The sequence below is a fragment of the Salvelinus namaycush genome, chromosome 18 (assembly GCF_016432855.1).
Source record: "Salvelinus namaycush isolate Seneca chromosome 18, SaNama_1.0, whole genome shotgun sequence".
NCBI classification, from domain to species: domain Eukaryota; kingdom Metazoa; phylum Chordata; class Actinopteri; order Salmoniformes; family Salmonidae; genus Salvelinus; species Salvelinus namaycush.
Window position 1 is genome coordinate 21,770,116 of NC_052324.1, and position 27,088 is coordinate 21,797,203.

At 42.3% G+C, this 27,088-nt stretch overlaps 2 protein-coding genes across 2 annotated transcripts in view; one reads left to right on the forward strand and one right to left on the reverse strand.

Moving 5' to 3' along the window:
* Positions 1-3,619: 3,619 nt before the first annotated feature.
* Positions 3,620-5,810, forward strand: nkx6.3 (NK6 homeobox 3). The gene is made up of 3 exons (XM_039012809.1): positions 3,620-4,075; positions 4,834-5,003; positions 5,160-5,810. Exons 1-3 carry the CDS (start codon positions 3,664-3,666, stop codon positions 5,388-5,390), a joined length of 813 nt encoding a protein of 270 aa, XP_038868737.1. The 5' UTR covers positions 3,620-3,663; the 3' UTR covers positions 5,391-5,810.
* Positions 5,811-12,598: 6,788 nt separating this feature from the next.
* LOC120063237 (inositol polyphosphate-5-phosphatase A-like) overlaps positions 12,599-27,088 on the reverse strand; it is a 38,911-nt gene continuing 24,421 nt past the window's right edge. Inside the window, exons 5-16 of the mRNA XM_039013476.1 lie at positions 20,490-20,553; positions 19,751-19,854; positions 19,453-19,505; positions 18,745-18,864; positions 18,548-18,632; positions 18,343-18,438; positions 18,171-18,245; positions 15,257-15,330; positions 15,032-15,143; positions 14,854-14,922; positions 14,689-14,748; positions 12,599-13,569 (exon numbers count right to left, since the gene is read on the reverse strand). Of these exons, the coding sequence (XP_038869404.1) occupies positions 14,707-14,748; positions 14,854-14,922; positions 15,032-15,143; positions 15,257-15,330; positions 18,171-18,245; positions 18,343-18,438; positions 18,548-18,632; positions 18,745-18,864; positions 19,453-19,505; positions 19,751-19,854; positions 20,490-20,553 (894 nt within the window). The 3' untranslated portion in view covers positions 12,599-13,569; positions 14,689-14,706. The remainder of the gene's footprint in view (positions 13,570-14,688; positions 14,749-14,853; positions 14,923-15,031; positions 15,144-15,256; positions 15,331-18,170; positions 18,246-18,342; positions 18,439-18,547; positions 18,633-18,744; positions 18,865-19,452; positions 19,506-19,750; positions 19,855-20,489; positions 20,554-27,088) is intronic.

Here is a 27,088-nt window from a genome sequence, read left to right on the forward strand (position 1 = left end):
GTTGTCTCTGATTGGGGATAATATCTAGGCAGCCATTTCCCCATTGTGCTTTGTGGGATCTTGTCTAGGTATAGTTGCCTGTGAGCACTACATGAGCTTCACGTTTCGCTTTGCGCTTTATTGTTTTCTTTGAATTTCACTACCTAATAAAGAGGATGGAACCATACCACGCTGAATCTTGGTCCACTCATTATAACGATCGCGACAGAAGATCCCACCACAAACGGACCAAGCAGCGTGGCCAGGAGGAGCAGACATCCTGGACATGGGAGGATATCTTGGACGGTAAGGGATCCTGGACGTGGGAGGAGATCCTGGCAGGAAAGGATCACCTTCCATGGGAGCAGACGGAGGAAGCGAGGGAGGAACAACGACGACACTGGGGTTCGCGGCCATGACGGAAGCCCGAGAGGCAGCCTCAAAAAAAAAATGGGGGGACACACGGGGTGGTTGGCGGAGCCAGGGTTTGAACCAGAGCCAACTCCCCGTACTCACCGTGGGGAGCGTGTGACCAGTCAGGCACCATGTTTTGCGGTGATACGCACTGTGTCTCCAGTGCGCATTCACAGCCCAGTGCGTCCTGTGCCAGCTTCCCGCACTTGCCGTGCGGTGGTCATTTGTCCAGGACGCGTTGTGCCAGCTCTACGCTCCAGACCTCCAGTGCGTCTCCACAGTCCAGTACGTCCTGTGCCTCCTCCCCGCACTCGCCCTGAGGTGCGTGTCACCAGCCCGGTGCCACCTGTACCGGCCCCACGCATCAGACCTCCAGTGCGCCTCCACAGTCCAGTACGTCCTGTGCCTCCTCCCCGCACTCGCCCTGAGGTGCGTGTCACCAGCCCGGTGCCACCTGTACCGGCCCCACACATCAGGCCTCCAGTGCGCCTCCACAGTCCAGAGCTTCCGGCGACAGTTCACAGTCCAGAGCTTCCGGCGACAGTTCCCAGTCCAGAGCTTCCGGCGACAGTTCCCAGTCCAGAGCTTCCGGCGACAATTCCCAGTCCGGAACCTCCGGCGACGGTCCTCAGTCCGGAACCTCTGGCGACAGTCCTCAGTCCGGAACCTCTGGCGACGGTCGGCAGTCCGGAACCTCCGGCGACGGTCGGCAGTCCGGAACCTCCGGCGACGGTCGGCAGTCCGGAACCTCCGGTGACGAGCCACGGTCCGGTTCCTCCGGCGACGATCCCCGCACCAAAGCCGCCACTGAAGATGACGTATCCGCGAGCGGAGTGGGTACTTCGCCCCGCACCGGAGCCGCCCCCGACGGTAGATGCCCACCCGGACCCTCCCCTATTGAGTCAGGTTTTGCGGCCGGAGTCCGCACCTTTGGGGGGGGTGGGGGGAGGGGGGGGGGGGGGTACTGTCACGCCCTGATCATAGAGAGCTTTTTATTCTCTATGTTGGTTAGGTCAGGGTGTGACTAATTTTGGGAGGGATGACCTGATGTGCATTTTGTGTTATTTTTAATTACATAAAATTACATGAGGCTTCCCTATAGACATGCATGAAAATCCATTGTAGATTCAGTGAGCAGGTCATCTATTGGGCCAGGGCTGGGTCTCTCACAGGGGACTTGGCATGGTGGCAGAGTTTACCCATTTGCAAAGTAGGCTGATTGCATCACTTACCGCTCAACTGTAACCCATTTCAAACTGTGTTTTTGAGATTATCCTGAAAATGTGTAATGGTAACTCCAAAAGCATATTTTCAGGTAGTTTTTTCTGATGCCATTCAAAACAAAGCAAGTTGATCCAGTCAAGTCAACCTTTCATGGTTATAAACAGACGACTTAAAACTTAAACCAAACTGCTTGTCAAACCCACTGATTATATTGTGTTCAATGAAATATACCATATGAGAAGCAGTGAATACACTAACTTGGTAAAAAAATAAAATGTGCATTTGGCACTCATAGTGTAGAGAATCATTATACCATCTAAACCGCTGTGAAATATATTTTCCATAACCCAAAAGATTGTGTTTGAAGCTGGTGTACAAAGCTGAAAGTATAAGACGCAAAAAAACACATTTAAGAACGGGAAGCATAGAAATAACTTACATTGAACAGGTTTATGTGAATTTGGTCGGATCGCCCAAAAAGTTACATATTGTATCTTTAGAGGTTGTGGAATCGGCAGGTTCAGCATCATGTGTGACAGGATACAGACCATTTACAGTACATTCTAAAATCACCTTTTTTGGAAAGTACTGGGCAGATTTATAGTAAAGAGAAAGAGTAACCAAAAAAGTGATCTACATGTCACATGTTATATCTTTCCTCCCACTAAATTGCCCCAGGACAACTCTAAATGTCAGGATTACACAAGAATATGCAATGGTCTTGGCATTTCCCCTTACTTTTTCATCTGTCCTGGCAAGAGCAAACAGTGTTTTGAATGTGTCATGAATTTGACTTCTGCTAAATGTGCCTATATAGACAACTACAGAAATCAGAGCTATATGTGCGCATATTACAAATACACCAGTTAATGATGATGATAATAATAATTAGTTTGTTACTTTCTGTAATAAATATACCCTACTACATGTAGTAAGGATTTTAATTTATATGCACAGTTGGATTTAAATAATCTGTTTTAATAAATTCACTGTTTATATTTATATTTCCATAGAGCGTTAAATACATTCCAATATAGACAAAGGACAAACAAATTGATTTGCATCTATTCATCAAATTAGTATGAAGAGATACAGAAGACCATTAAAGATGATGCATAAAATGGACAGAGGGTAGTCACTGAATGTATCAACATTATAATTAAACTTACTGCAAAAGAGAAATCCAATGATTCCATTGTGCATCAATACATTTTATAATAACCACTGTTCACAATATCTTACAAAAAAGGTAAAGATGATACAGAGCTATTGTTTTACGATAAAGCTGATCCATCACAATATCAGTCTTTCCCATATTAGCGTTGATACGCCATACTATGGACTAAAACAGAAGACGTATAAACCTGTGTGTTGAAGCTGCTTCTGCCTCAGCACCACAGAGAGCCAGCCATGGCAGGTCATCAAAAAGCAACTTGTTCCCACTCCACCTGTTCAAAATGCTATTAATCTGCTGCCTTCCAATAGAAGGCTTGGCTTTGTCCCGGGAGCCAATAGAAATACGAGAGCTGCGGGAGCGACCAATCCAAGGCAGCATTCTAATATGTTCTTTCTTTATCAAGGTGCCACTCCACTTCAAGATACTGCTTATTTATGACCCCCGAGGAGAGAGCAGGGAGGAGATATTTGTCTTAAGGAACAACTGTGAACATTGTTTCTCAGGTTGCACAACACCTGATGTTGATTTTGGAACTGTCACCTTCAGTACTATGGCACAAAGCAGGTGAAGGAAGACAGTGAAGAGGTTTTATGCTGGCACCTGCCCTCTGCTGTCATAGCCAGCTAGAGAGACACCTCTGCAGATACCAGTGACCTGGAGTAATCTAGTCCTCAGATAGGGGACATTGGCATCAGCATCATTTGAACATCAACAGACTGGATTAAGAAATAAGAACACAATCAACGAACGCGTATTCATCCAGTCTTGGTGAGAGAGGTAAACGTGAACCTTTGTGGGCCGCACTGGGTCTTTTCATGACTGGACCTTGTTAGGTGAGTTGGTGAAATCTAAAAGTGGAGGCACTTCTCATGGATTCCAACATACCGGGGTCTTTTCTGTTCAACAACAGCCTGAACCAGTTCTCCTCGGACTTAAAGGCACCTGTGTGTCAGTACTCAGTGCCCAACTCCTTCTACAAGCTCAACCCAGGCCTGAACAGCCAGCTGCAGGCAGCAGGCACACCCCACGGCATCAGTGACATCCTCAGCCGTTCCATGATGGGCGCTACGGGCACTACCACCCTGCTCTCTGGATACCCTACCATGGGGGGCTTTGGCACCGTGGCCACCCCGGGGGTCTACTACAACCGTGCAGACTACAACCCCTCACTGGGCGGCTTCACCAAGCCTGGCGCTGAGTGCCCCGTGAAGGGTCGCAGTGGCAGCTGCTGGGTAGAGAGCGGGTACGAGTGGAGAGGAGGGAGGCAGCAGTGCAATAACAGTGAGTAACTCCGCACCATAGTCACCTGAACATCACATGACTCACACACCAACTGACTGAGGCATGGCTTATATCACCCATCCATAATACTCAGAGAACTGTATTATTAGCTAGATTTCATGTTTTTTCTCAAAGCTTAAACAAATGAATATATTTGGTGTAAATTACTTTGTAACTCCTCTGTTTGCTTAAAAAACAAATATCTTAAAACATTTGAGTAACTTAATTTCTCATAAAAGTTTTTAAATCAAGGTTCTGTTAGTTAAAGGTGTAAATATATTATTGTATAAAGTGTATGGCAGTCTATTGTAATCTATAATGTAATTGTATGTGTCATTGTTTAAATACTGGTTATCACTAACCATTCAGTCTTTCGGTAAAGATAGTGTACATAGAATTTGGCTGACTCATTCACTTAACATACATTCAAATATCTGAAATCTGATTACATGCTATACAAGGATAATGCTGCATAGGTCACATAAAACATTTTAAGATGTGCAAAAAGTTTGTATTGAGAAATGTATCTAATATTATATCGGATCATCTCTGTAATACAAACACGCAAAAAATACAGTACAAATGGTTGTATATTCATTTTGATTCCTCCAATATGAGTATTTGACTAACTACTACTAATATTTTACAGATATGTAAAAATATCTATGTAATTGACCATCATTATTTACCTCACTATTTGTATGCAGTCTCCAAGTGACGTAAATTGAAAATAACTGTAATGCATACTTCATTTCCAGACATTGGGCATCTAGAGGATATTTCAGGCAGGAAGAAGCACACCAGACCCACATTCAGTGGACATCAGATATTTGCCCTGGAGAAAACCTTTGAGCGGACCAAGTACTTGGCCGGGCCAGAGAGAGCTAGACTGGCCTACTCCCTGGGCATGACAGAGTCACAAGTCAAGGTAAAGCAAAAGTCCCCATATAGACAGATCTAAATGCATGCACTGACTATACACTTCATCTGAATTAATTTAGTAAAAAGGATTACAGTATTGTATAATTGAATGTATGCTGGTTAAAATAAGAAATCCCACTAAGTAAAGAAATTATTTAATCAGGTGTGGTTCCAGAACCGCCGCACCAAGTGGAGGAAGAAGAGTGCCTCAGAGCCCAGCTCCACCCAGGCGATGCGGGGTGAGCAGGGAGGGGAGGCCTCGGAGAACGAGGTGGAGGATGAGGAGTACAACAAGCCTCTGGATCCCGACTCGGACGACGAGAAGATACGGCTGCTGCTGCGCAAACACCGCCGGGCTTTCTCTGTACTCCGCCTTGGACCACATCACGTCTGACACATACATACAAAAGCTGCCACGCACACAGACACACACATCAGATGTGCATGTTGTAGCAAGGGGTAGAATTAAACACATTTTGTAGTACAGACACACAACTAAATATTCAAGCATGTTCAAAATAAGGCACATTTATAATACAGTACGTTTAAGGAGAAAAAAGGGTAACGGTTCACGTGAAGTGATGCCTTGACGTACCGTATTTGTAACCATAATGGAAACAGGGAAGATGTTACCATTAAATGATGGGTGAAACAGTTTAAATTGAAAATAGAATTCATCAATGAGTTTCAATGAGGCAAATGGTTAACTGTTATGTAGGAAACCCATCATGATCTCTTATCCTCAGCTGCACTATGATGGTTGCATCAAACGTGAAAGGAAATAGTTTCTCATGTGTACATACACATTATTGCAGACCAAAGCTAAATAGATATGTAAACCATGGATAATGCAGTTGGACAGTACCTGTTTTATTTGAATAGAATAAACACTTCAGGTCAAGGACTTTTTATTTTAGTTCATCAAATTAATTTGCTTGTTGTACTCTTAATATTGAATGTCCATTTGAACTTGTTTCAGTCAACTGCTGTACCCTAAACACAGAATATTTCTATTATTCACTTTGATTCATTTAATTGAGAGCCTGGCAATGCTGTTTTTTTTAACACTGGCGTTGAGGGTACACGTATCAAGATAAGTCTTGACCTTTTATTTTGACTAATGTGTTGGCTAATGTCATGCAGACATGCAAGCTTTCATGACATTTGAGGGTTTCTGCACATCCAAATTAAGTTGCATAAGGATAATGTAAATGAATGATGACATTTTTAATTGTACAATAAATTATTGTGAATTATTTATTGAATACAATGGTACAATGATTGTGTCATGCCTTGGTTTTTCAGTAATTGTTTTCATATAAAAGACAACAATCCCCAAACAAACAACTTATACTCTGCTGTATCTGACATCTAAAACAGACATTGAAGTCTATATCAGCAATAGAGTTGTTAATACATTAAAAGCGACAGTTAAGACAGATGGCGGGTAGAAAGGCACAATCATTGAGTAGAAGTGAGGGGTCAAAGGCCAATCCCAAGGTGATCTATGTAGTTACCAGGGTGCTGGAATTGGACTGGCTGAACTGTTCTGTGTAGAAGACAAAGCCATCAGACCCATCCACGCCATCACAAAATCAATGCTACTATTCTATTTCATTCACTAATTGAATATCTCTCACCCCTGGCCCCTGCAGCTCAGTGCTGTTTGTCATTAGGACAGATGCTACGGGAGTGTGTGAGGGTGTGCCCAGCACCAGGGAAAATATGCATTGTGCTTGTTGTACTGTTGAAACAATTCTGCAATTGTTGATAGTAAAACATCAACAAGATGCTAGTCTCCCTAGGCAGACGGGTTGCCTCCCACAATGTGAACAATGCTCCAGGTCTGGGACTTCTGAGAGTAACAAGACGCTAACGTCAAGAGTTAGGTCGCTCTACAGTTCAAGATAGAGATGATATATTAACAGTAACAGCATACAGACTACAAACTTTGAGAATATAACCATATGAATATACTATACCAGATACCTTTCTACTACTAAAAGTTCTATAAACAGGAGAGAAAAGGCAGTGGTAAAGGCTGGGAAACCCATCTCTGAGAAAAGCTGAAGAGCAACATTGATATCAGTCTGGGCATGGTTAGGAAACGAAGCCTGTGCTGTATCACTGAATCTAGGAAACTCTCAGAACACTTTAGTTCTTGTGCAGCTTCGTATGAAAGTGAAAAAAAAAAAAAAAGATTTCTAAGAGCCCAGTTCTGTGAAACTGCAAAAGCTCTTCATAAATGAGACTTGCATATTCATAGGATCTGCTTTACTTAAATCTTTCAGCATCTAGGCCAGGACAGTTCATTTCCATTGTTTTTGGTGTGCAATTTACATTTGCTGACTGCAGACTGTACTTTTTCTGCTGATTATTTTGCCTAGCACTTGATAAATCCAAGGCAACGGTATTGGATCAACATTTCTCCTCCAAAATGCAATAATTGTGAGAATCGAATTCAGAGCAACTCACAATTTCAGTTGGCTTTTCCTTTCTGGAGTTTTAAAGGGTATTGATCGAAACAACTTGGCCAGTTCTGACTGTCCGAAATAGCCAGCCCATTCCACCTTGAGAGGGCACGTTTAATATCCCATCTACTTCACACAAAGTCCTATCAATACGCAGCCTCACTTTTTCTCTCTCCAACCAAAGAGGCATGTCTCAGGCTGGGCTGAATTCTCAAACCATAGAATGGGAATAAATAACATGGCCATAATAAGTTAAAGTTGAGTGTGTAAGGTCCAGATGGACATTTAGCATGAGAATAATCAAATAAAAGTTGACCTATTTCAGCATGACCTCTCCAAAACACCTTGCAGTGATCTGTGTGTGTTCCTCCCTGACAGCAAGTACAACCCATTGTAACCCAGTTGATGGGAACTGTTTAAGGACACTCCACCACAAGCATTGGAGATTCCAGGCATTCTCGTTTCATACATTAGGCCTACATTAAAGGAGTGGTACGTCGTCTATGGTATGTTACAAATCAGCTGCATCCAGTGGTGTCGATAAGCATTGGAGTGAAACCATACATAATGAGCTTTATTTGAAATCACTTGGCAATGGTTGTGTTATGCAGAGCACTGGTGTGACTGAAAGAGAAAGCCCAATAGTGGTCAGAGTTACCTGCCAAAAGGAAAACCCTTGCACAACTCTAAGATAAATTGCAATTAGAAAGCCAACTGAAAAGAAACAAGCTAGTAGCTCTAAAATTGATATTGATTTTGCAAGGTAGAATCTCATTAAGGGAGAGTTATACAGTAATGTAATTGCAGTGGTCAACATTTATTTACAAAACTGGAAGCATTACAAGAATGTAGTGTTTGTTTGTGTTCGACCAGAAATGACAAACAACATTAGTCCACTCCATCTAACAATACTACTGGCCTCATGTTGAACTCCAAACCAAGAGCATTCCCTGGAGGGCATTATTAGAATATGTTGACCATAACATGAATCAACTACTACAAATATATTATTGACAGGTAGGCCTTGCAATTTCCACGCAGACACATCAATCATTAATTGTAAACAAACGTAAGGAAATTTGAGAGGGTCCAGATTAAAAGGATGATCTATACATTTGAACTAATGAATCCTGGTATTATCAGTCTACAATTACTTCACAGCAGATTGAGTGTAAATCAGTCAACACATACTACAGAGGAAGATTGATTACAAATTATGCATTTTCTACCTCAAAATATAGAGAGTATAACAGAAAAATAAAAAAGTCATTAATATGCATTGATCATTTAAGTGCATTCTGAATAACACATACAACTATAAAATAACATGAAAACCATGATTATATTTTAAAAGTCTTTGAATTAGTCCATAATAAAACAAAATTATGCAAACCAGCCATCCATTTCATACAAAATACAGAGGATGGACAATGAACAAAGATCTGATGCAGCACAAATCAGCATAGAACACGGAAAATAGATCAAATCAATAAAATAACTTCAACCAAAATAATATAGTGGTTTCAAGCTTAAAATGTTGTGAACTTTGCGTGTGTTTGTGTGAGCATGTGCCTGGGTGTGTATGTGCGTGCTTGCATGTGATTTTGTGTGTGGCTGTGGTATCAGACATCCATTCCAGACACATTGATTTAAAATAATTGTATGGTAAACAAGTTATAGTGATTTGGCAGAAGTTAAACTGATCACAGTAACTGAAACAGTAAAACAATAGATGGGTCGTTCCACGAAATGAGTGTCTTTTGCGTCCCTTTGATATTTTAAGAATAAATGATGCACAAATATTTAATTTTAAAAGCCAGTTATATTCAATTAAGTGCCCTTTAATATAGACCACACAGATAATTCAATAAATCAGATGAGTAAAGACTCTCTAAACATCCCTCCGTGTACCCTCTGTGACTTCTAGGAAGATTAACCCACTTAACCCCAACACTTCTCCAAGTTTTCACCATCATTGTAAAGCCCTAGCTATTTTGTTGCTTTGACAGTCATTTCTGAAGATAATTTATTTCATGTGATTAGTGATTCATTTATGTCTGTTCCTCATTTTAAGGTCAACCCTGTTACATGAACTGAACTCTTCATTTAATATGGTTAAACTACTCCTTTTTAAATATCGTTTTTCCAAAAGAAACATTAACATCTAATTGTCAAATCATAGTGTAAAAGCAGGTGAGCTGGTTCTACTCTTTTTGGCCATTTTCTGGTGTTTTGTGGTGGAGAACTGAGCGGGTCGAGAACAACACGTCAACCCTGTTACCCACATATAGACAGTCTACATTTTATTTAACAATTACATTTCTGGGGTGAAGCTTGCATTCAATTGCCACTCTGTTGCACACAACAAGCTTATATTCCCCGTCACAAGGGGATTTGCGGCTGATTTACAGTGGCAAGAAAAAGTATGTGAACCTTTTGGAAATAACTGGATTTCTGCATAAATTGGTCATAAAATTTGATCTGATCTTCATCTAGGTCACAACAATAGACAAACACAGTGTGCTTAAACTAATTGTCTATTGTTGTGACTTAGATGAAGATCAGATCAAATTCTATGACCAATTTATGCAGAAATCCAGGTAATTCCTAAGGGTTCACATACTTTTTCTTGCCACTAAGATTAAATTGTCAACCCTGTTACTTTATTTGGCACTTAATAGGCCCTTTCTATAGTATTTTTTATTTTTATTAGGTTGAACATGTGCTTTTTATGACAGAATGTTAAAATTAGGTGAATGCATCATTAAAAACAAAATAACATTCAGCCAGTTCCCCTGAACAAGAGAAATCTCTATTAGCACACTCCTCAATTCTCTAAAAAGTTATGAACAAATATTTGAAACTTTGAGGAGCTACTTTAAAGGATTAGCCCATAGTTTGTGGAATAAAGCACTTCATGGTAACAACATAGCTGCGTACCACAGGCAATACACATCAGAAATGAAAACAGACTACATAACTGCCAGCTATCATGGTGTCCTGACTTAATGTCCTGTAGAGTAGGGACTAACCTTACAGTTGAACCATAATAAGTTTGTCCATTACATGGGCCCACCCCATAATATGTCAATGTACAACCCGCCAGAGAGTATACCCAGCAGAGTGGAGTAGCAGGCAGGCAAAGCCCAGTGATAATCAGTATTCAGCAGCATGTAGATATTATACTTTAGAGTCTGCGGGAATCCAAGGTAGAGGTCCGATGGGGAGGGAGGGCATTTCCATTTTTCATACTGACCTGATGGGCTCCCAGCCTGAATCTGGCCCCACTGGTCTTTTACATGATCTTATTGATTTAAGCTGAGTTATAACCATAGCTATGGAAGGAGGTTAGGAAAAGAGACCTCAGCGTGGCATTTTTTTTTGAAGTTCGACTGTTCGAGGGATGAGCTGGGATAGTATGTACAGTGCATTCAGAAAGTATTCACACCCCTTTACTATTTCGACATTTTGTTGTCAGAGCCTGTACTAGAAATAGGTTACATTTAGATTTTGTGTCACTGATGCACACACAATACCCCATAATGTAAAAAAAATAAAATAATATTATTATTATTTTCGAAATTAATAATAAATGTAAAGTTTAAATGCCTTTAGTCAATTAAGTATTCAACCCCTTTGTTATGGCAAGCCTAAATACAAAAATAAAAAGCAGACGCTGCTAAATATCCCTTTGAGTATGGCAAAGTTATTAATTAGGCTTTTGATGATGTATTAATACACCCAGTCACTAAAAAGATATAGGTGTCCTTCCTAACTCAGTTGGAGGAGAGGAAGGAAACTACTCAGGGATTTTTGAGATTTTGGTTGTGATATGAGAAAACTGACGATGGATCAACAACATTATACTCACTCCACAATACTAAACTAGTCTCTATGGGGGTGCCACAGGGTTCAATTCTCGGGCCCGCTCTTTTCTCTGTATATATCAAGGATGTCGCTCTTGCTGCTGGTGATTCTCCGATCCACCTCTACGCAGACGACACTATTCTGTATACTTATGGCCCTTCTTTGTACACTGTGTTAAAAAACCTCCAAACAAGCTTCAAAGCCATACAGCACTCCTTTCGTGGCCTACAACTTGCCTATAAACTCTAGGAAAACTAAATGCATGCTCTTCAACCGATTGCTGCCCGCACCCGCCCTCCCGACCAGCATCACTACTCTGGACGGTTCTGACTTAGAATATGTGGACAACTACAAATACCTAGGTGTCTGGTTAGACTGTAAACTCTCCTTCCAGACTCACATTAAGCATCTCCAATCCAAAATTAAACCTAGAATCGGCTTCCTATTTCGCTACAAATCCTCCTTCACTCATGCTGCCAAACATACCCTCGTAAAACTGACTATCCTACCGATCCTTGACTTCGGCGATGTAATTTATAAAATAGCCTCCAATACTCTACACAGCAAACTGGATGTAGTCTATCACAGCGCCATCCGTTTTGTCACCAAAGCCCCATATAGTACCCACCACTGCGACCTGTATGCTCTCGTTGGCTGGCCATCGCTACATATTCGTCGCAAAACCCACTGGCTCCAGGTCATCTATAAGTCTTTGCTAGCACCATAGCTGGGTTGTGTTCCGGAGGATGCACGGCTCTCGTACGGGAGTTGCAGCGTTGAGACAAGACTGTAACTACCAACTGGATACCACGAAATTGGGGAGAAAAAAGGGTAAAAACGGTATTTATTTTTTACAAAGCACTAGGCCAAATCTACACTGGAGTTGCTTACCAAAATGACATTGAATGTTCCTGAGTGGCCTAGTTACAGTTTTGACTTAAAACGGCTTGACAATCTATGGCAAGACTTAATAGCGCCTGTCTAGTAATGATCAACAATCAACTTGACAGAGCTTGAAGAATTTTAAGAGGCATAACGGGCAAATATTGTACAATCCAGGTGTGCAAAGCTCTTAGAGACTTACCCAAAAAGATTCACAGCTGTAATCGCTTTTAAAAAGCATTGACTCAGGGTTCTGAATACTTATGTAAATGAGATGTTTCTGTATTTCATTTTCAATAAATTTGCTAAAATGTATAAAAGCATGTTTCACTTTGACATTATGGGGTATTGCGTGTAGATGGGTGAGATTTTTTTACATTTAATCCATTTTTGGAATTAGGCTTTAACACAACAACATGTGAAATAAGTCAAGGGGTATGAATACTTTCTGAAGGCGCTGTATGTACTGGTGAAATGTATGTTTTTAACAAAAGACAACACAACATGAGAATGCACAGAGAAATGTGTATTATGCTACTGCTCTATTCTGAAGAGGGATGCAAGCTGGCCAAACATGCTGAGGGTGCATTGAAATACTGTAGTAGCTTTTGTTTATTGTGTTTCTAAATATTTGATTTAAGCATACTTATATTGATAGTAACCAGTTAAAAGTTTGAAAATAAATAGGTAAAATAAAAGACTACTAAAATACAACTGAAAAGCATGCATGCATATTCCATTCAGGGATATCAGAAGGAATACTTAACCGTAAACCCTTGACACTTGAAAACCGTTTGATCAGCTGAAGTTAGGGTATTTACTTGGCAAGATGCCAGTGTGTGTGTCCTCACATGTCTCCTTAATCCCATTGGGACAGACTTGCGCCCTCCATGACAAGACCATGGGCTGAACATCAGCAGTCCCACATTGTCTTTTCGTTGGCCCTATTCCATCCAGCAATCTGCCACACATACTCTGGTTCCAATGGTCGAGCACTGAAGGTAGGACTCAAAAAAATAACCCTGCATCTCTGTGTATTTTGGGTTCAGACGATTTAAGATATATGGCCCAGCACAGAACAGAGCAAATTGTCCGTCAAAAAAATCCATAATGCTGATGATCAAATCTGTGGTGATGTCACCCAAGCCATGGCAATCAATAACTTGGAGTGAGAGGAGAAGAGAACGTGAGAGACCTGGTGGGGTGGATACTGACTGACTGCATGCACATCAGGGAGAGGCTGGGTCCCGTGACTGGCTAGGAGCTGTTCTGTTTATCCTCTGGTACAGATAGTGGAGTGGGAGTGTGATGGTGATGGCCAGTGGGACTTGTGTTGGATAGATACTGGCATTCCTAAAGGGAGAAAAGTTAATACACTCTTTACCATCCACAAGGAAAACATAACATCTATAAATAATTTGTTATTTCAATGTGTAAATGAATGATATAGGATTGGTAAAGGAGTTATAAAAAAATAAAACATAAAAGTCCAAATTGGGTGAAATCCTACTGGATTCATAGATGGAACCAGGATAGGCATGGCAGACCAGATAATCACATATTATTTGGAATGCTGTCCCTCTCATTGAAAAGCTAATTGACAGCCCTAAGTTCTTCCCATGCATAAAGCGAAGCCAGTTCAGAAAGGGAACCTGAGTGCATCTAATTAGATGCTAGTAACAATCACGCTTACCTTATTTGGCGGTCCATTTAAACTGACGGGTTCTGTTCAAACATCCTACTGCCGCTTGCTGCTACTGCTAGTATGCGTTTGCTCCCACCACCAAACCAGCTTCCACCTGTTAGGTTCTGTTTCCTACTGGGGGATTGGTATAGCCATCCACGCTCACTGCTTGTAGGTCATTTTATATATTGATGCTTTGATTGGGTTGTGAGCTACCCTGAAGGAGCAGAGCCTATATCGCCAAGACTTGCATTATTAATTCTTTAATAAATGGTTAAACATATTTTTATGTGGTGTTTCCTTTCTGAAATGGCTTTCATCACTGTTGAAGAGGAATCCTTATAAAGGAGAGAACCATCCTATGAAAAAGCCATATAACAGGCAGCAAAACAAAATCACGGCTGTAAAAATGCCAATACACTGCTCTGCACGATGCATGTCTCTCTGGCCGGCGATCTGTCTGGTAATGAATGAACAGAGGTCCCACATTGGGCTTGGTGTAGCTACACACAGTGACAGAAGAGAACATTCTATAGACATAGATCAACAGAAGTGACATTAAACTACATTATGCACAAAGGAGACAGTTTGTCCACAGAGCCACTTCATCTTAGTTCATCCCCACAGCACTCCACTGGACCAGCCTGGCCTTTGGCTCTCTGGGGAATAAGGCCCAGGAGCTGGAAATGATTTTGGCCTGTAATCGCTCTTTCAGAGTGACCCCCTGGTTATGGTCCTGTATACCTACACAACATATACTACACACTCACTAGCACATATACTCTTACCATTGAGCGGGATCCTTGTCAATGGCCATTCGTCTTCAGTGCAAAGGACAAGAAAACAGGCTAGGAAAAAAGGAGGAATACACAATGGTACATAAGTTTCCTCCTGTTTATCAAGGGCCCTTTTCAAGACCAGACATGTAACATTATATAAAAACAAAACATTACCTTGTGGTCTCCCATGCAGACATTAGGGCCCACTGTGTTGTAAACCACACTGCTCGCTCCCTCATCTCTCTAAAATGAAACACACAGCTGTTTAATAGGCATGTAGAACATGGATCTATGGTAAATACATCAATTAATCTATGAAGTGTGGATGGCAGAGTGTTGCCAAGTGACTCACCCTGTGGATGATGTCTTGGGCAGTGTGAGACATGAGAATGCGGTCACACCAGGAGGGGCAGCGAGTGTTCACGTACCGGGTGGGTTTAGTGTAGTCCTCACTGTATGGGTAACTGACAGACAGACACACACACAGCATGGCAGTTAGTGTGAGCAGTAACACTCCTCAGGCATAGTAACAGGGATTGATCGTAATAGTGACTAGCCTGCCAGGGATGAGGCTTACCTGGGTGGAAACAGGATGTCTTCCTCTGTAATGACATCTTGAAAGGCTGAGATCTCCTTGTCATACTTCAGAATCTGAGGGATATAGAAGGATTAACAATTACTGGAGGTCTGAAAACATGGTATCTGCAAACCATAAAGATCTGCATAATGTGAATATTCAATTTCACCTAGAATTCACCAATACTTGAACAAAAATATTTAAACGCAACATGCAACAATTTCAAATGTTTTACTGAGTTACAGTTCATATAAGGAAATCAGTCAATTGATCTAAATTCATTATGCCCTAATCTATGGATTTCCCATGACTGGGCAGGGGTGCAGCCATGGGTGGGCCTTGGAGGGCATAGGCCCATCCACTTGGCAGCCGGGCCCACCCACTGGGGAGCCAGGCCCAGCCAATCAGAATTAGTTTTTACTCATAAAATGGCTTTTTTACAGACAGAAATACTCCTCAGCATGAAGTGTACCATAACAGTTTTCATTAAGTTGGGTTTATTTCAATCCTGGCCACATGCCCACAGCTGGCAGCATCCAAGTGATTGGGTCGGGTGCAGCTGAACCCAACCCAATCATAATCGATATCCATAAGTTAGGGACCATCGGCCTAGTTAGGGACCATCAGTAAATTACACAATGTACATGGGACAATATTTTTTTTATGTCAATAGTTCCAAATTTCAACGACTTAAAAACCTAAAACCAACTATAAATTGTCAAAGTTCATATACAAATATTGAAAGCATTTAATGAGACAACTAAAAGATGTGCAACATGAAAATATTGTCCCATTTACATTGTGTAATTTATTGATTGTTCCCAACTAGCCCTAGAGATAGGCTACCCAATGTCAAACCAACTTTGCTACTGTTGCACACCAGCCGGCTGAAGCTAATTGGTGAAAGAAGTTGGCAAGCACTAGCTAGCCTAGGTGACTTCAAGACAAGACCTGGTTAGACTGTTTCAAGTTATCTAGAAGGGTGAGTGACTAACTGTGTACTGTTTTGACAGAGTGAATATACAAACTCTTGCCACGTGCAACCACACACACACACACACACACGAGACACCGAAATTAAACCACCCTCACAAGACGTGTGGCTTCAGTCATGGCCGCTGCATTTCTTAATGACCAAGCCGAAAAATGAGGCCAAATCAGGAAGTTCATCCCCCCCTTTAAAACTTCTTATGGCTGCAATCCCGTTAACGGGATCGATATGACAACAGCCAGTGAAAGTGCAGGGCGCCAAATTCAAACAACAGAAATCTCATAATTAAAATTCCTCAAGCATACAAGTATTTCACGCCATTTTAAAGATACACTTCTTGTTAATCCCACCACAGTGTCCGATTTCAAAAAGGCTTTACAGCGAAAGCACCACAAACGATTATGTTAGGTCACCGCAAAATCACAGAAAAACAGCCATTTTCCCAGCCAAAGACAGGAGTCACAAAAAGCAGAAATAGAGATAAAATGAATCACTAACCTTTGATGATCTTCATCAGATGACACTCATAGGACTTCATGTTACACAATACATATATGTTTTGTTTGATAAAGTTCATATTTATATCCAAAAACCTCAGTTTACATTGGCGCCATGTTCAGAAATGCCTCCAATATCCGGAGAAATTGCAGAGAGCCACATCAAATAACAGAAATACTCATCATAAACTTTGATGAAAGATACATGTTTTACATAGAATTAAAGATACACTTGTTCTTAATGCAACCACTGTGTCAGATTTCAAAAAGCTTTACGGCAAAAGCACAATATTCAATAATCTGAGAACAGCGTTCAGCCACAAAAGGAAGCCATACAGTTACCCGCCAAATTGTGCAGTCAACAAAACTCATAAATAGCATTATAAATCTTCACTTACCTTTGCTGATCTTCGTCAGAATGCACTCCCAGGACTCCCACAAGAAATGTTTGTTTTGTTCGGTAATGTCCATCATTTATGTCCAAATAGCTATTTTTGTTAGCGTGTTTGGTAAACAAATCCAAAGTCAGGAAGCGCGTTCACTAAAAGCAGACGAAATGTCAAAAAGTTCCGTAACAGTCAGTAGAAACATGTCAAACGATGTATTGAATCAATCTTTAGGATGTTTTTAACATAAATCTTCAATAATGTTCCAACCGGAGAATTCCATTGTCTTCAGAAGTGCGATGGAACAGAGCTCCCTCTCATGTGAACGCGCATGGTCAGAGCATGGTCAGCTCATGATAGACCTTACTCATTCCCGTCTCCTTCGGCCCCACTTCACAGTAGAAGCATCAGACAAGGTTCTACAGACTGTTGACATCTAGTGGAAGCCATAGGAAGTGCAAACTGACCCATATCCCACTGTGTATTCGATAGGCGATGAGTTGAAAACCTACAAACCTCAGATTTCCCACTTCCTGGTTGAATTTTTTCTCAGGTTTTTGCCTGCCATATGAGTTCTGTTATAATCACAGACATCATTCAAACAGTTTTAGAAACTTCAGAGTGTTTTCTATCCAATACTAATAATAATATGCATATATTAGTAACTGGGACTGAGGAGCAGGCAGTTTACTCTGGGCACCTCTGGGCACCTTTTCATCCAAGCTACTCAATACTGCCCCTGCAGCCATAAGAAGTTAATGAAGTATCTTCTGTGGTTGTTTTCGGTTTAGAACTGGTAGGGACGGGAAAGGGAAATGGGCTACCTGGTCAGTTGGACAACTGAATGCATTCAACCGAAATGTGTCTTCCGCATTCAGCCCAACCCGTCTGAATCAGAGAGGTGGGGAGGGGGGGTGCTGCCTTAATCGACATCCACGTCATCGGCGCCAAGGCATTAATGATTGCTGTCAAGGCAGCAAGCGGTAGCCCATGAGATTAATATGGGTGGGGTTGATGTATACAGTAGATAATGTTCTCACCGCTCTGCCGTTGTCCTCTGTGAACACTGCCTGGTGCAGGTAGGCAAATATCTTGGTCTCAATATGGAGAAGAACCTTGAGATGAAGGAACAGGAGATACAGTAAACGTCTGAATCTGAATAACAACAGGGAGACAGTAGGATGGAAGAGGTTGATGGGTGGGGAGACTCACCTTGTGGTCATTGTCCTTCTGCTCACAGATAATTTTTTCCACCTCATTACTGCTGTCCTTCTTCACTGTCTGCACCACTGCTGAAGTGGACAAGTTCTGGAACACACACACAGTTAGGTCAACTAAAACTCAATAGTCATCTAACCATTAGTAAAGTTTCCTGATTCTCATTAAATTCTTAAGGAAGTGGGCCATGTAATAATACCTGGACCAGGCTAAGGGTGTCCAGGCGGAAGTTGAAATCCCCAAACAAGAAGAAGGGGAGTGGGGTGTAGCTGCTGTCTGATATCCTGGAAGGAAACGACAGTGGTCTTAATCGAAGTGGGCTCAATGCAAAAGCCTTATATCTCTCAAGTAGTTGCACTTGAGTTGTTCTCCAAAGCTGAGAATGGACAGGCTTACCTGTTGATGACATATCTCAGGGCCTTCTGGCGGTTGTCTGAGTAAATGGAGGGACTGGCGTTACAGGCAATGAGGTTGGAGGCATCATGGAAGAGGTGTACGTTGACTAGGTCCAGACCCCTGCCGAGAGCACACACATGCACGCACGCACGCAAGCAAGCACACACACACAAAGTGAGAAGTGGCAGGCAGATCTATGAAAAAATGAAATCATTGGGAAGATATTTGTTATTGCCTTCTATCGAATCTACACGTGTGTATGTGTGGGAACCGTTCAGTGGTAGTTATGAAGAGCTTACTTATTAGTGAGTGCACTCGAGGTGCATGCTAGTCCACAAAGAAACACATTTGTCTCCTGTGCCAAGCATTAACTCCTTTTCTGCTGCTGCCACCCGAACACAATTAATGTGCATACAACTGGCAGGCTGTGTTTACTTACAGGGTGACCTTGTAGCACTCTGCCCATGAACTCCTTTTGTCTAAGACCCGGTGGTAGTGACACAGGAGGGCAAATAGTAACTATTGTGCAGAGGAAACCGAGCGTGTTTGCTGAGCTTCAGCTTCAACCACTGCAGTAGCAGTGAGCAATGGGCTGACAGCTGGCTGTGACTGTTCGAGCAGCCTCTCTCTCTGTGGGTCCCTGTCTATTGATGAGCTGTGATAGTAGACAGTAGAGTAGAGTAATGTAGAGTAGAGTAGAGCACGTACTGGTTGTGAATGATCCACCGGGTCCTCATAAAGCCCTTCCTAGACCATTTGAACTGCAAAACACATCACACAACAGAAGCTATACCGATGAATGTTTTGTATGTGAAATGTTCAACAAATAGCACCATTTAACTAACTCATTGGAGGGCCATTCTGGTAATTATTGATTATTCAATACAATTTGTCTCATATCCCTGTCAGATTGGGCAGACTCCCCCTTCAGCCCCTATAGACCCATTTGTCCCAACACATCCCGGCCCACCCTGACCTCCCAGCCCACACACACACACACACTTACATCGGGCCAGAAATTCTTCAGGAATTTTTCTTTCTCCACTGTGGTTACTTCATCCAGGGAGCCTACATGCTTGTTCTGTCCAGACACTGCTTTAAAATCCTTAACTGTGAGGGGGAGAGAGGCGTGGAAGGGTAAAATAGTGAGAAAACATGCAAACACTAATCAATAAAGTGACGTTCAGCTTATAACAGCACCATATGTGATCAGAGAACCTATAATCAGGCCATTAGGCAGTGTTTGGTCACTGTGCACTGATCTGACTGGCAACACAGAACATGGCAGGCATGGGATGTTAATGGCTCTTCCATAAGCCTTTTCTGAAGAGCTTTTTCCATGCCTAACGTGACTGGACTATGCAACAAGAAAAGAATACATCCCACTTTCAATTCAGATTCACTGATATGTCTGGGCCAAAAGATGTGTCCCTCCCCCGGCGGCGTTCAAAAGATGATCAGACACGTTATATAAAAATACAGACAGGAATCTCCAGACTGACATACAAAATTGATCTTGCTTCCTCCTAAACTCTTTTGTGCCAAACGCTAATTATATTATAATCATGATATATTACAAAGGGCCAAGTTTGCACACCAGGACTGATGCAGATGTTCTGAAATTATTGCCATGTGCAGGGCCTGAATGGAAGTGATCCATCATAAGGTGATAACAAAGTGTCATTAATCTTTTGTTATTCAAAGTCAATAATGATGTCATACAGATATGATTGTAATGTCCTTACCATTAAAATCATATTGGTAGATGTTTTTCAATGACTTATGGATGAAGTACATGCTTCCCAAGGCCTGTAAGGACAAATAATAAAATACAAGCTCCTTTAAAACAATTGCAGAGAATGGCAGTTTGCTGCATTGATGATAGTATAGAGTTTGATTTAAGTTTGCAATTTTATTACGTGCATTAGCTAGTACAGTACAGGTAGACAGATTTTTTTCTGTTAGTGAATATAGAATGTCTGATTTTCCAATATTGCATCCTTCAAGAAATACCTCGTACAGTTCTCACTTATAGTTTGAATCCATGCCAAATAGTTATTTCAAGTTTCAACGTCATCATTTCTTGCGAAACAGCTTTATTCACTTCAACATGCTCAAGAGACATGCTAGACCATGCTGGTCAGACACAGCCCTCAGGCTTCAGTGGTAAAATACAGTCATAATGACTTAAAGAAACAACCTAATGGCTGAGTCAGTGTCATCCAACATGATCTGATCCTGATTCCATTATTATCATTAACCATCCCAATCTTCAGTAGATCTAGTCTCCTGCCACACACACACACCCGGCCTTCAATCCTCCCCTTTTTTCAAGCAATTATATTACGCTCAACTCACTTTTCTCCACAGAAACACATAGTCTTACTGCAATAACATGTACACAGTACACACTCAAACGTGCACACACACATATACACACACGCAAGCACACAAACACACTTTAGCACCTAATCATCCCTGACATGGGCTGACAATTTTGATTGTACTAACTGCCTGCTTCAATGATCTGATTAATCAAACCCTGAGATCAATAAAGACAGAAAATTAAAACAATTTAAAAGGTATTAAGCAGTACGGCTGCTGTCTGCCGCCTTGACGGCTGCGACTCGGGGACGAAGAAAAATATGGCGGCACCCAGAGGGTCTCAGGCGTGACGGCAAGAGAGATCTCTCCCTGAAGAGACCATTCATCTTCACTGCCAGAGCAATCCTCATTTAATGGGATGGAGCTGTCCCTACTCCAACTAGCCCGGGTGACCAGCGATTAGGTACAGACCTGTCCATGTTATGTTGAGGGAGGAAGGGGGGTTAGCTGGGGGTTAGAGGAGAGAAAGGGGGTACGGACTAAACGGAGGGTCTCGCAAGTTCGATCTAACATCGACTAATTAAACTGAATCCCTTGGTTATAGCAGTTATTAAATTACATCACATTTTAGTTTGCTTGAGCATTAGCTCAGTTTGGAGACAACATGGTGGCAGTTTTAAGAGTGTTTACCGACTAAGAAACATTGTATAATGTACTGTATATATAGTGAAGGTATCAATAGCATTGGATGTTTTTGTTGTTGATATTCTTAAAACCATAAAACTGTTTTATGACTGTAAAAGTCTGCTGTGCCTTTTCATAAAAACCTTAATGTCACACACATACACACACATACACACACATACACACACAGAAAGGTTCTCCTCCACATACTCTGCCAACCACCTATCTTCATCAATCAGGTTTGTGCACAGTTTAATAAAAAACTATCGACTTACAAGTGATTTTTTTATCAAAACACCATTTGTACAGGGAATGCCTGCATGCCTGCCTCCCTCCTCACAGCCCCTTTGAACAGAGACCCCTCCCCCCTATCCCTCAGCCTCTCCTGGCCAGGGAGCTGATGATCCACAGCCGAAGAGAAACAAATTGAAAATCAATGTGGGTGGCACAGGCGAAATGAGAATGAGGCATTGGGGGCTGCAGCCCTCTTAGGGCAGGGGAGGAGGGGCGCAGACACCCCAGCACAGCGGAAACATAGTCCCAGCTGTCCGCCACTCCCCTCAGCCCTTATTTATTGTTTACAAATGGCCTGGGATCAATAGTTTTAATCTAGAGTTAAATTTATTGACTTTGGCCTGTCTCCCCACACCTGGCCATTGACTTTCCCCTCCACTTCACACACTCTGAGTGTGGACAGATCCATTGACCCCCACTGTCAGGTCTCCAGTGTTAGGGTCTCACCTGGGTGGGGTTAGGGTTAATACTGTGCCACTCTGCACGTGATAGGGATGGACCCTCCCAAGACTGGATTTATGCAACAACTACTGTGTTGACCTGCCAGACCATTAGGAACCAGGCTCTACTATGACAGTTAGAATGTGGCTCAGAATTAAAAACGCTGGCAAACAGTACTTATTCCAGGTACAGAGGCCATTGGAAAGGAGGCTGAAGATAGAGTTGGTCTAAGAGCTGGCAGTATGACAGGTGTGGAGATTGAGACAGCGTCCATGACCGAGACAGCCTCCTACAGCTCTATAATGGCAGTTTAGTGCTGTACCGACACACAGTCATATACTGTAGTTACATTTAGAGAGAGGTGGGGGGCCAGAGAATAAATTATGATAAGACCTGGGGAGAGCCAAGACCAAGTGTATAAACCAGCCTTTAAACACATGGCCTCTGTGTGTACTCACACTCTATAACTTTCAGAATATACAGTTCATCATACTATAACTAAGAGAAACATTCCCACCCACATACTGTCACGTTGCAATAAACTATACAAAAGGATACAACAGTTAAGTGTGTTGGTATTTCTATTCCTTTCACAGGTCAAATATACAAGCTCAGCATGTAACCCAAGGTCCTGCCTACACACGGAGAACAAAACATCCAACTGGGATTTAGGGAAAACCAGGGAATTTATTGAATGTTCCGGGAATTTTGCAACCCTAGGTCAAACTATACTGAACAGATATATAAAGGCAACAAGCAACAATTTCAAAGATTTTACTGAGTTACAGTTCATATAAGGAAATTTAAATAAATTCATTAGGCTCTTGTCTATGGATTTCACATGACTGGGAATACATATATGCACCTGCTGGTCAAAGATAACTTTTTAAAAAAGGTAGGGACGTTGATCTGAAAACCAGTCAGTATTTGGTGTGACCACCATTTGCCTCAAGCAGCGCGACACATATCCTTTGCATAGAGTTGATCAGGCTGTTGATTGTGGCCTGTGGAATGTTGTCCCACTCCTCTTCAATGGCTGTGCAAAGTTGTTGGATATTGGCGGGAACTGGAACACGCTGTAGTACACATTGATCAAGAGCATCCCAAACATGCTCATCAAAAACAATATAGAAAATGCATCCCATAACATTTTAACATGGAAATAGCTGTTATATCATTCAGCCTACGGTAGCAGCCAATGTGTGGTGTTCAATGTAAGCCTACATTCCATGAGACTTAAAAAAAACAAAAACATTCAGGGCTTGATATTAAACTGTTTATCCACTTGTCCTTCAGACAAGGAGGTGACTGAAAATGTTCGTGTTTGATGCAAGAAACCACTTTACAAAATAAAATACCATTATTACAGAGAATCAGACAAATTATGCTGCCATCTGCCTATTGGCTACAACACTGCCCCTTTAAGACAAAAAAAAGCAATTTACCTGACTTTTCAAAGATGTCTAGAAATGTATACGTTTTGTGCTCTTGTAGGAAGCAATCACTCCCCTATTGCTGACTACAAATGATCTAGAACTGGGCTAATAACTCACAAAGGATACAAGCAAAGGATATGAACAAAATGTGCACACGTGGCTACATGCAGCTCTCGCTTTAATCTCAAAACAAGCTCATCTACTCATGACCGCTCATGCTGTAAACAAAGTCCAGTTCAAAGTAAATGGCACAGATCCATATTTTGCAATGGTCTATTTGCATATAGGCCTACTGTAGCTCTGATTGTTTATGCCGCACTGGTCTGTGTAGAGTATGGGCTGAGTAGTGCATGTAAATGCAATAGAATCCTACTGTGATGTGTTCTGCCTACAACAAAATCTCTTGCATAGTTCGTTTTGTTTTGGTATGTTGCATTGTAAGTGGCTAATATTGCGTTGATTCGATCACAATTGCCACAGTAAAGGGAAACGTTAACAGTGTTAACAGGAAAAACTCTAGAACAGTGGTCACCAACCTTTTCTGAGTCAAGATCCCTTTGAGTCAAAATTCAAGCCGAGATTGTAGTAGCCGGGCTGGCAAAACACTGGATCACTGCTACTCTAACTTACAAGGCCCTCCCCCACCCTCCATTCGGCAAATCCGACCATGACTACATTTTGCTTCTCCCCTCCTATAGGCAGAAACTCAAACAGGATGTACCCGTGACGAGGACCATTCAACGCTGGTCTGACCAATCGGAATCCACGCTTCAAGATTGTTTTGATCACGTAGACTTGGACATGTTCCGGGTAGCCTCAGAGAATAATATAGATTTATACGCTGATTCAGTGAGTGAGTTTATAAGGAAGTGCATAGGAGATGTTGTTCCCACTGTGACTATTAAAACCTACCCTATCCAGAAACCGTGGATTGATGGCAAACCACCGCATTTAACCATGGAAAGATGACCGGGAATATGGCCGAATACAAACAGTGTAGTTATTCCCTCCGCAAGGAAATCAAACAAGTGAAACGTCAGTATAGGGACAAAGTGGAGTCGCAATTCAACGGCTCAGACATGAGACGTATATGGCAGGGTCTATAGGCAATCACGGACAACAAAAAGAAAACCAGTCACGTCACAGTCACCGACATCTTGCTTCCAGACAAACTGAATACTTTCTTTGCCCGCTATGAGGATAATGCAGTGCCACCGACGCGGCCCACTACCAAGGACTGCGCCCCCCCCTCTCCTTCTCCGTGGCGGACGCAAGTAAGACATTTAAACGGCTCAGACGGCATCCTTGGCTGCGTCCTTAGAGCATACACAGACCAGCTGGCTGGTGTGTTTACGAACATATTCAATCTCTCCCTATCCCAGTCTGCTGTCCCCAAATGCTTCCTGTACCCAAGAAGGCAAAGGTAACTGAACTGAATGACTATTGCCCCGTAGCACTGACTTCTGTCATCATGACGTGCTTTGAGAGACTAGCCAAGGATCATATCACCGCCACCTTACCTGTCACCCTAGACCCACTGCAATAAGCATACTGCCCCAATAGGTGCACAGATGATGCAATCGCCATCACACTGCACACTGCCCTATCCCATCTGGACAAGAGGAATACCTATGTAAGAATGCTGTTCATTGACTACAGCTCATCATTCAACACCATAGTACCCTCCAAGCTCATCATTAAGCTTGAGGCTCTGGGTCTCAACCCCGTCCTGTGCGATTGGGTCCTGGACTTTCTGACAGGCCGCCCCCAGGTGGTGAAGGTAGGAAACTCTCCACTTCGCTAATCCTCAACACTGGGGCCCCACAAGTGTGCGTGCTCAGCCCCCTCCTGTACTCCCTGTTCACCCATGACCGCGTGGCCATGCATGCCTCAAACCCGATCATCAGGTTTGCAGACGACACAACAGTAATAGGCTTGATCACCAACAACGATGAGACAGCCTATAGGGAGAAAGTGAGGGCACTCGGAGTGTGGTGTCAGGTAAACAACCTCTCACTCAACGTCAACAAAAAAAAGGAGATGATCATGGACTTCAGGAAACAACAGAGGGGGCACCCCCCTATCCACATCGACGGGACAGCAGTGGAGAAGGTGGGAAGTTTCAAGTTCCTTGGCATACACATCACGGACAAACTGAAATGCTCCACCCACACAGACAGTGTGGTAAAGAAGGCGCAACAGCGCCTCTTCAAACTCAGGAGGCTGAAGAAATGTGGCTTGTCACCTAAAACCCTCACAAACTTCTACAGATGCACAATTGAGAGCTTCCTGTCAGGCTGTATTACCACAGGAAGGCCAAAAAGCTCATCAAGGACAACAACCACCTGAGCCACTGCCTGTTCACCCCACTACCATCCAGAAGATGAGGTCAGTACAGTTGCATCAAAGCTGGGACCAAGAGACTGAAAAATAGCTTCCATCTCAAGGCCACCAGACTGTTAAACAGCTATCACTAACACAGAGAGGCTGCTACCTACAGTTGAAGTCGGAAGTTTACATACACTTAGGTTGGAGTCATTAAAACTCGTTTTTCAACCACTCCACAAATTTCTTGTTAACGAACTATAGTTTTGGCAAGTCGGTTTGGACATCTACTTTGTGCATGACACAAGTAATATTTCCAACAATTGTTTACAGACAGATTATTTCACTGTATCACAATTCCAGTGGGTCAGAAGTTGACATACACCTTCAAACTCAGTGCCTCTTTGCTTGACATCATGGGAAAATCAAAAGAAATCAGAAATAAAACTTTAGACCTCCACAAGTTTGGTTCATACTTGGAAGCAATTTCCAAACGCCTGAAGGTACCACGTTCATCTGTACAAACAATAGTACGCAAGTATAAACACCATGGGACCACGCAACCGTCATACCGCTCAGGAAGGAGACGCGTTCTGTCTCCTAGAGATGAACGTACTTCGGTGCAAAAAGTGCAAATCAATCCCAGAACAGCAACAAAGGACCTTGTGAAGATGCTGGAGGAAACAGGTACAAAAGTATCTATATCCACAGTAAAACGAGTCCTATATCAACATAACCTGAAAGGCTGCTCAGCAAGAAAGAAGCCACTGCTCCAAAACCGCCATAAAAAAGCCAGACTATGCTTTGCAACTGCACATGGGGACAAAGATCATATTTTT

Bases quoted from the DNA above. Each gene is read 5' to 3' on its own strand.
- nkx6.3 (XM_039012809.1), top strand. From the start codon at position 3,664: ATGGATTCCAACATACCGGGGTCTTTTCTGTTCAACAACAGCCTGAAC. The intron at 4,076-4,833 runs GTGAGTAACTCC...CTTCATTTCCAG, and splicing joins GAGGCAGCAGTGCAATAACA to ACATTGGGCATCTAGAGGAT. The intron at 5,004-5,159 runs GTAAAGCAAAAG...TTATTTAATCAG, and splicing joins TGACAGAGTCACAAGTCAAG to GTGTGGTTCCAGAACCGCCG.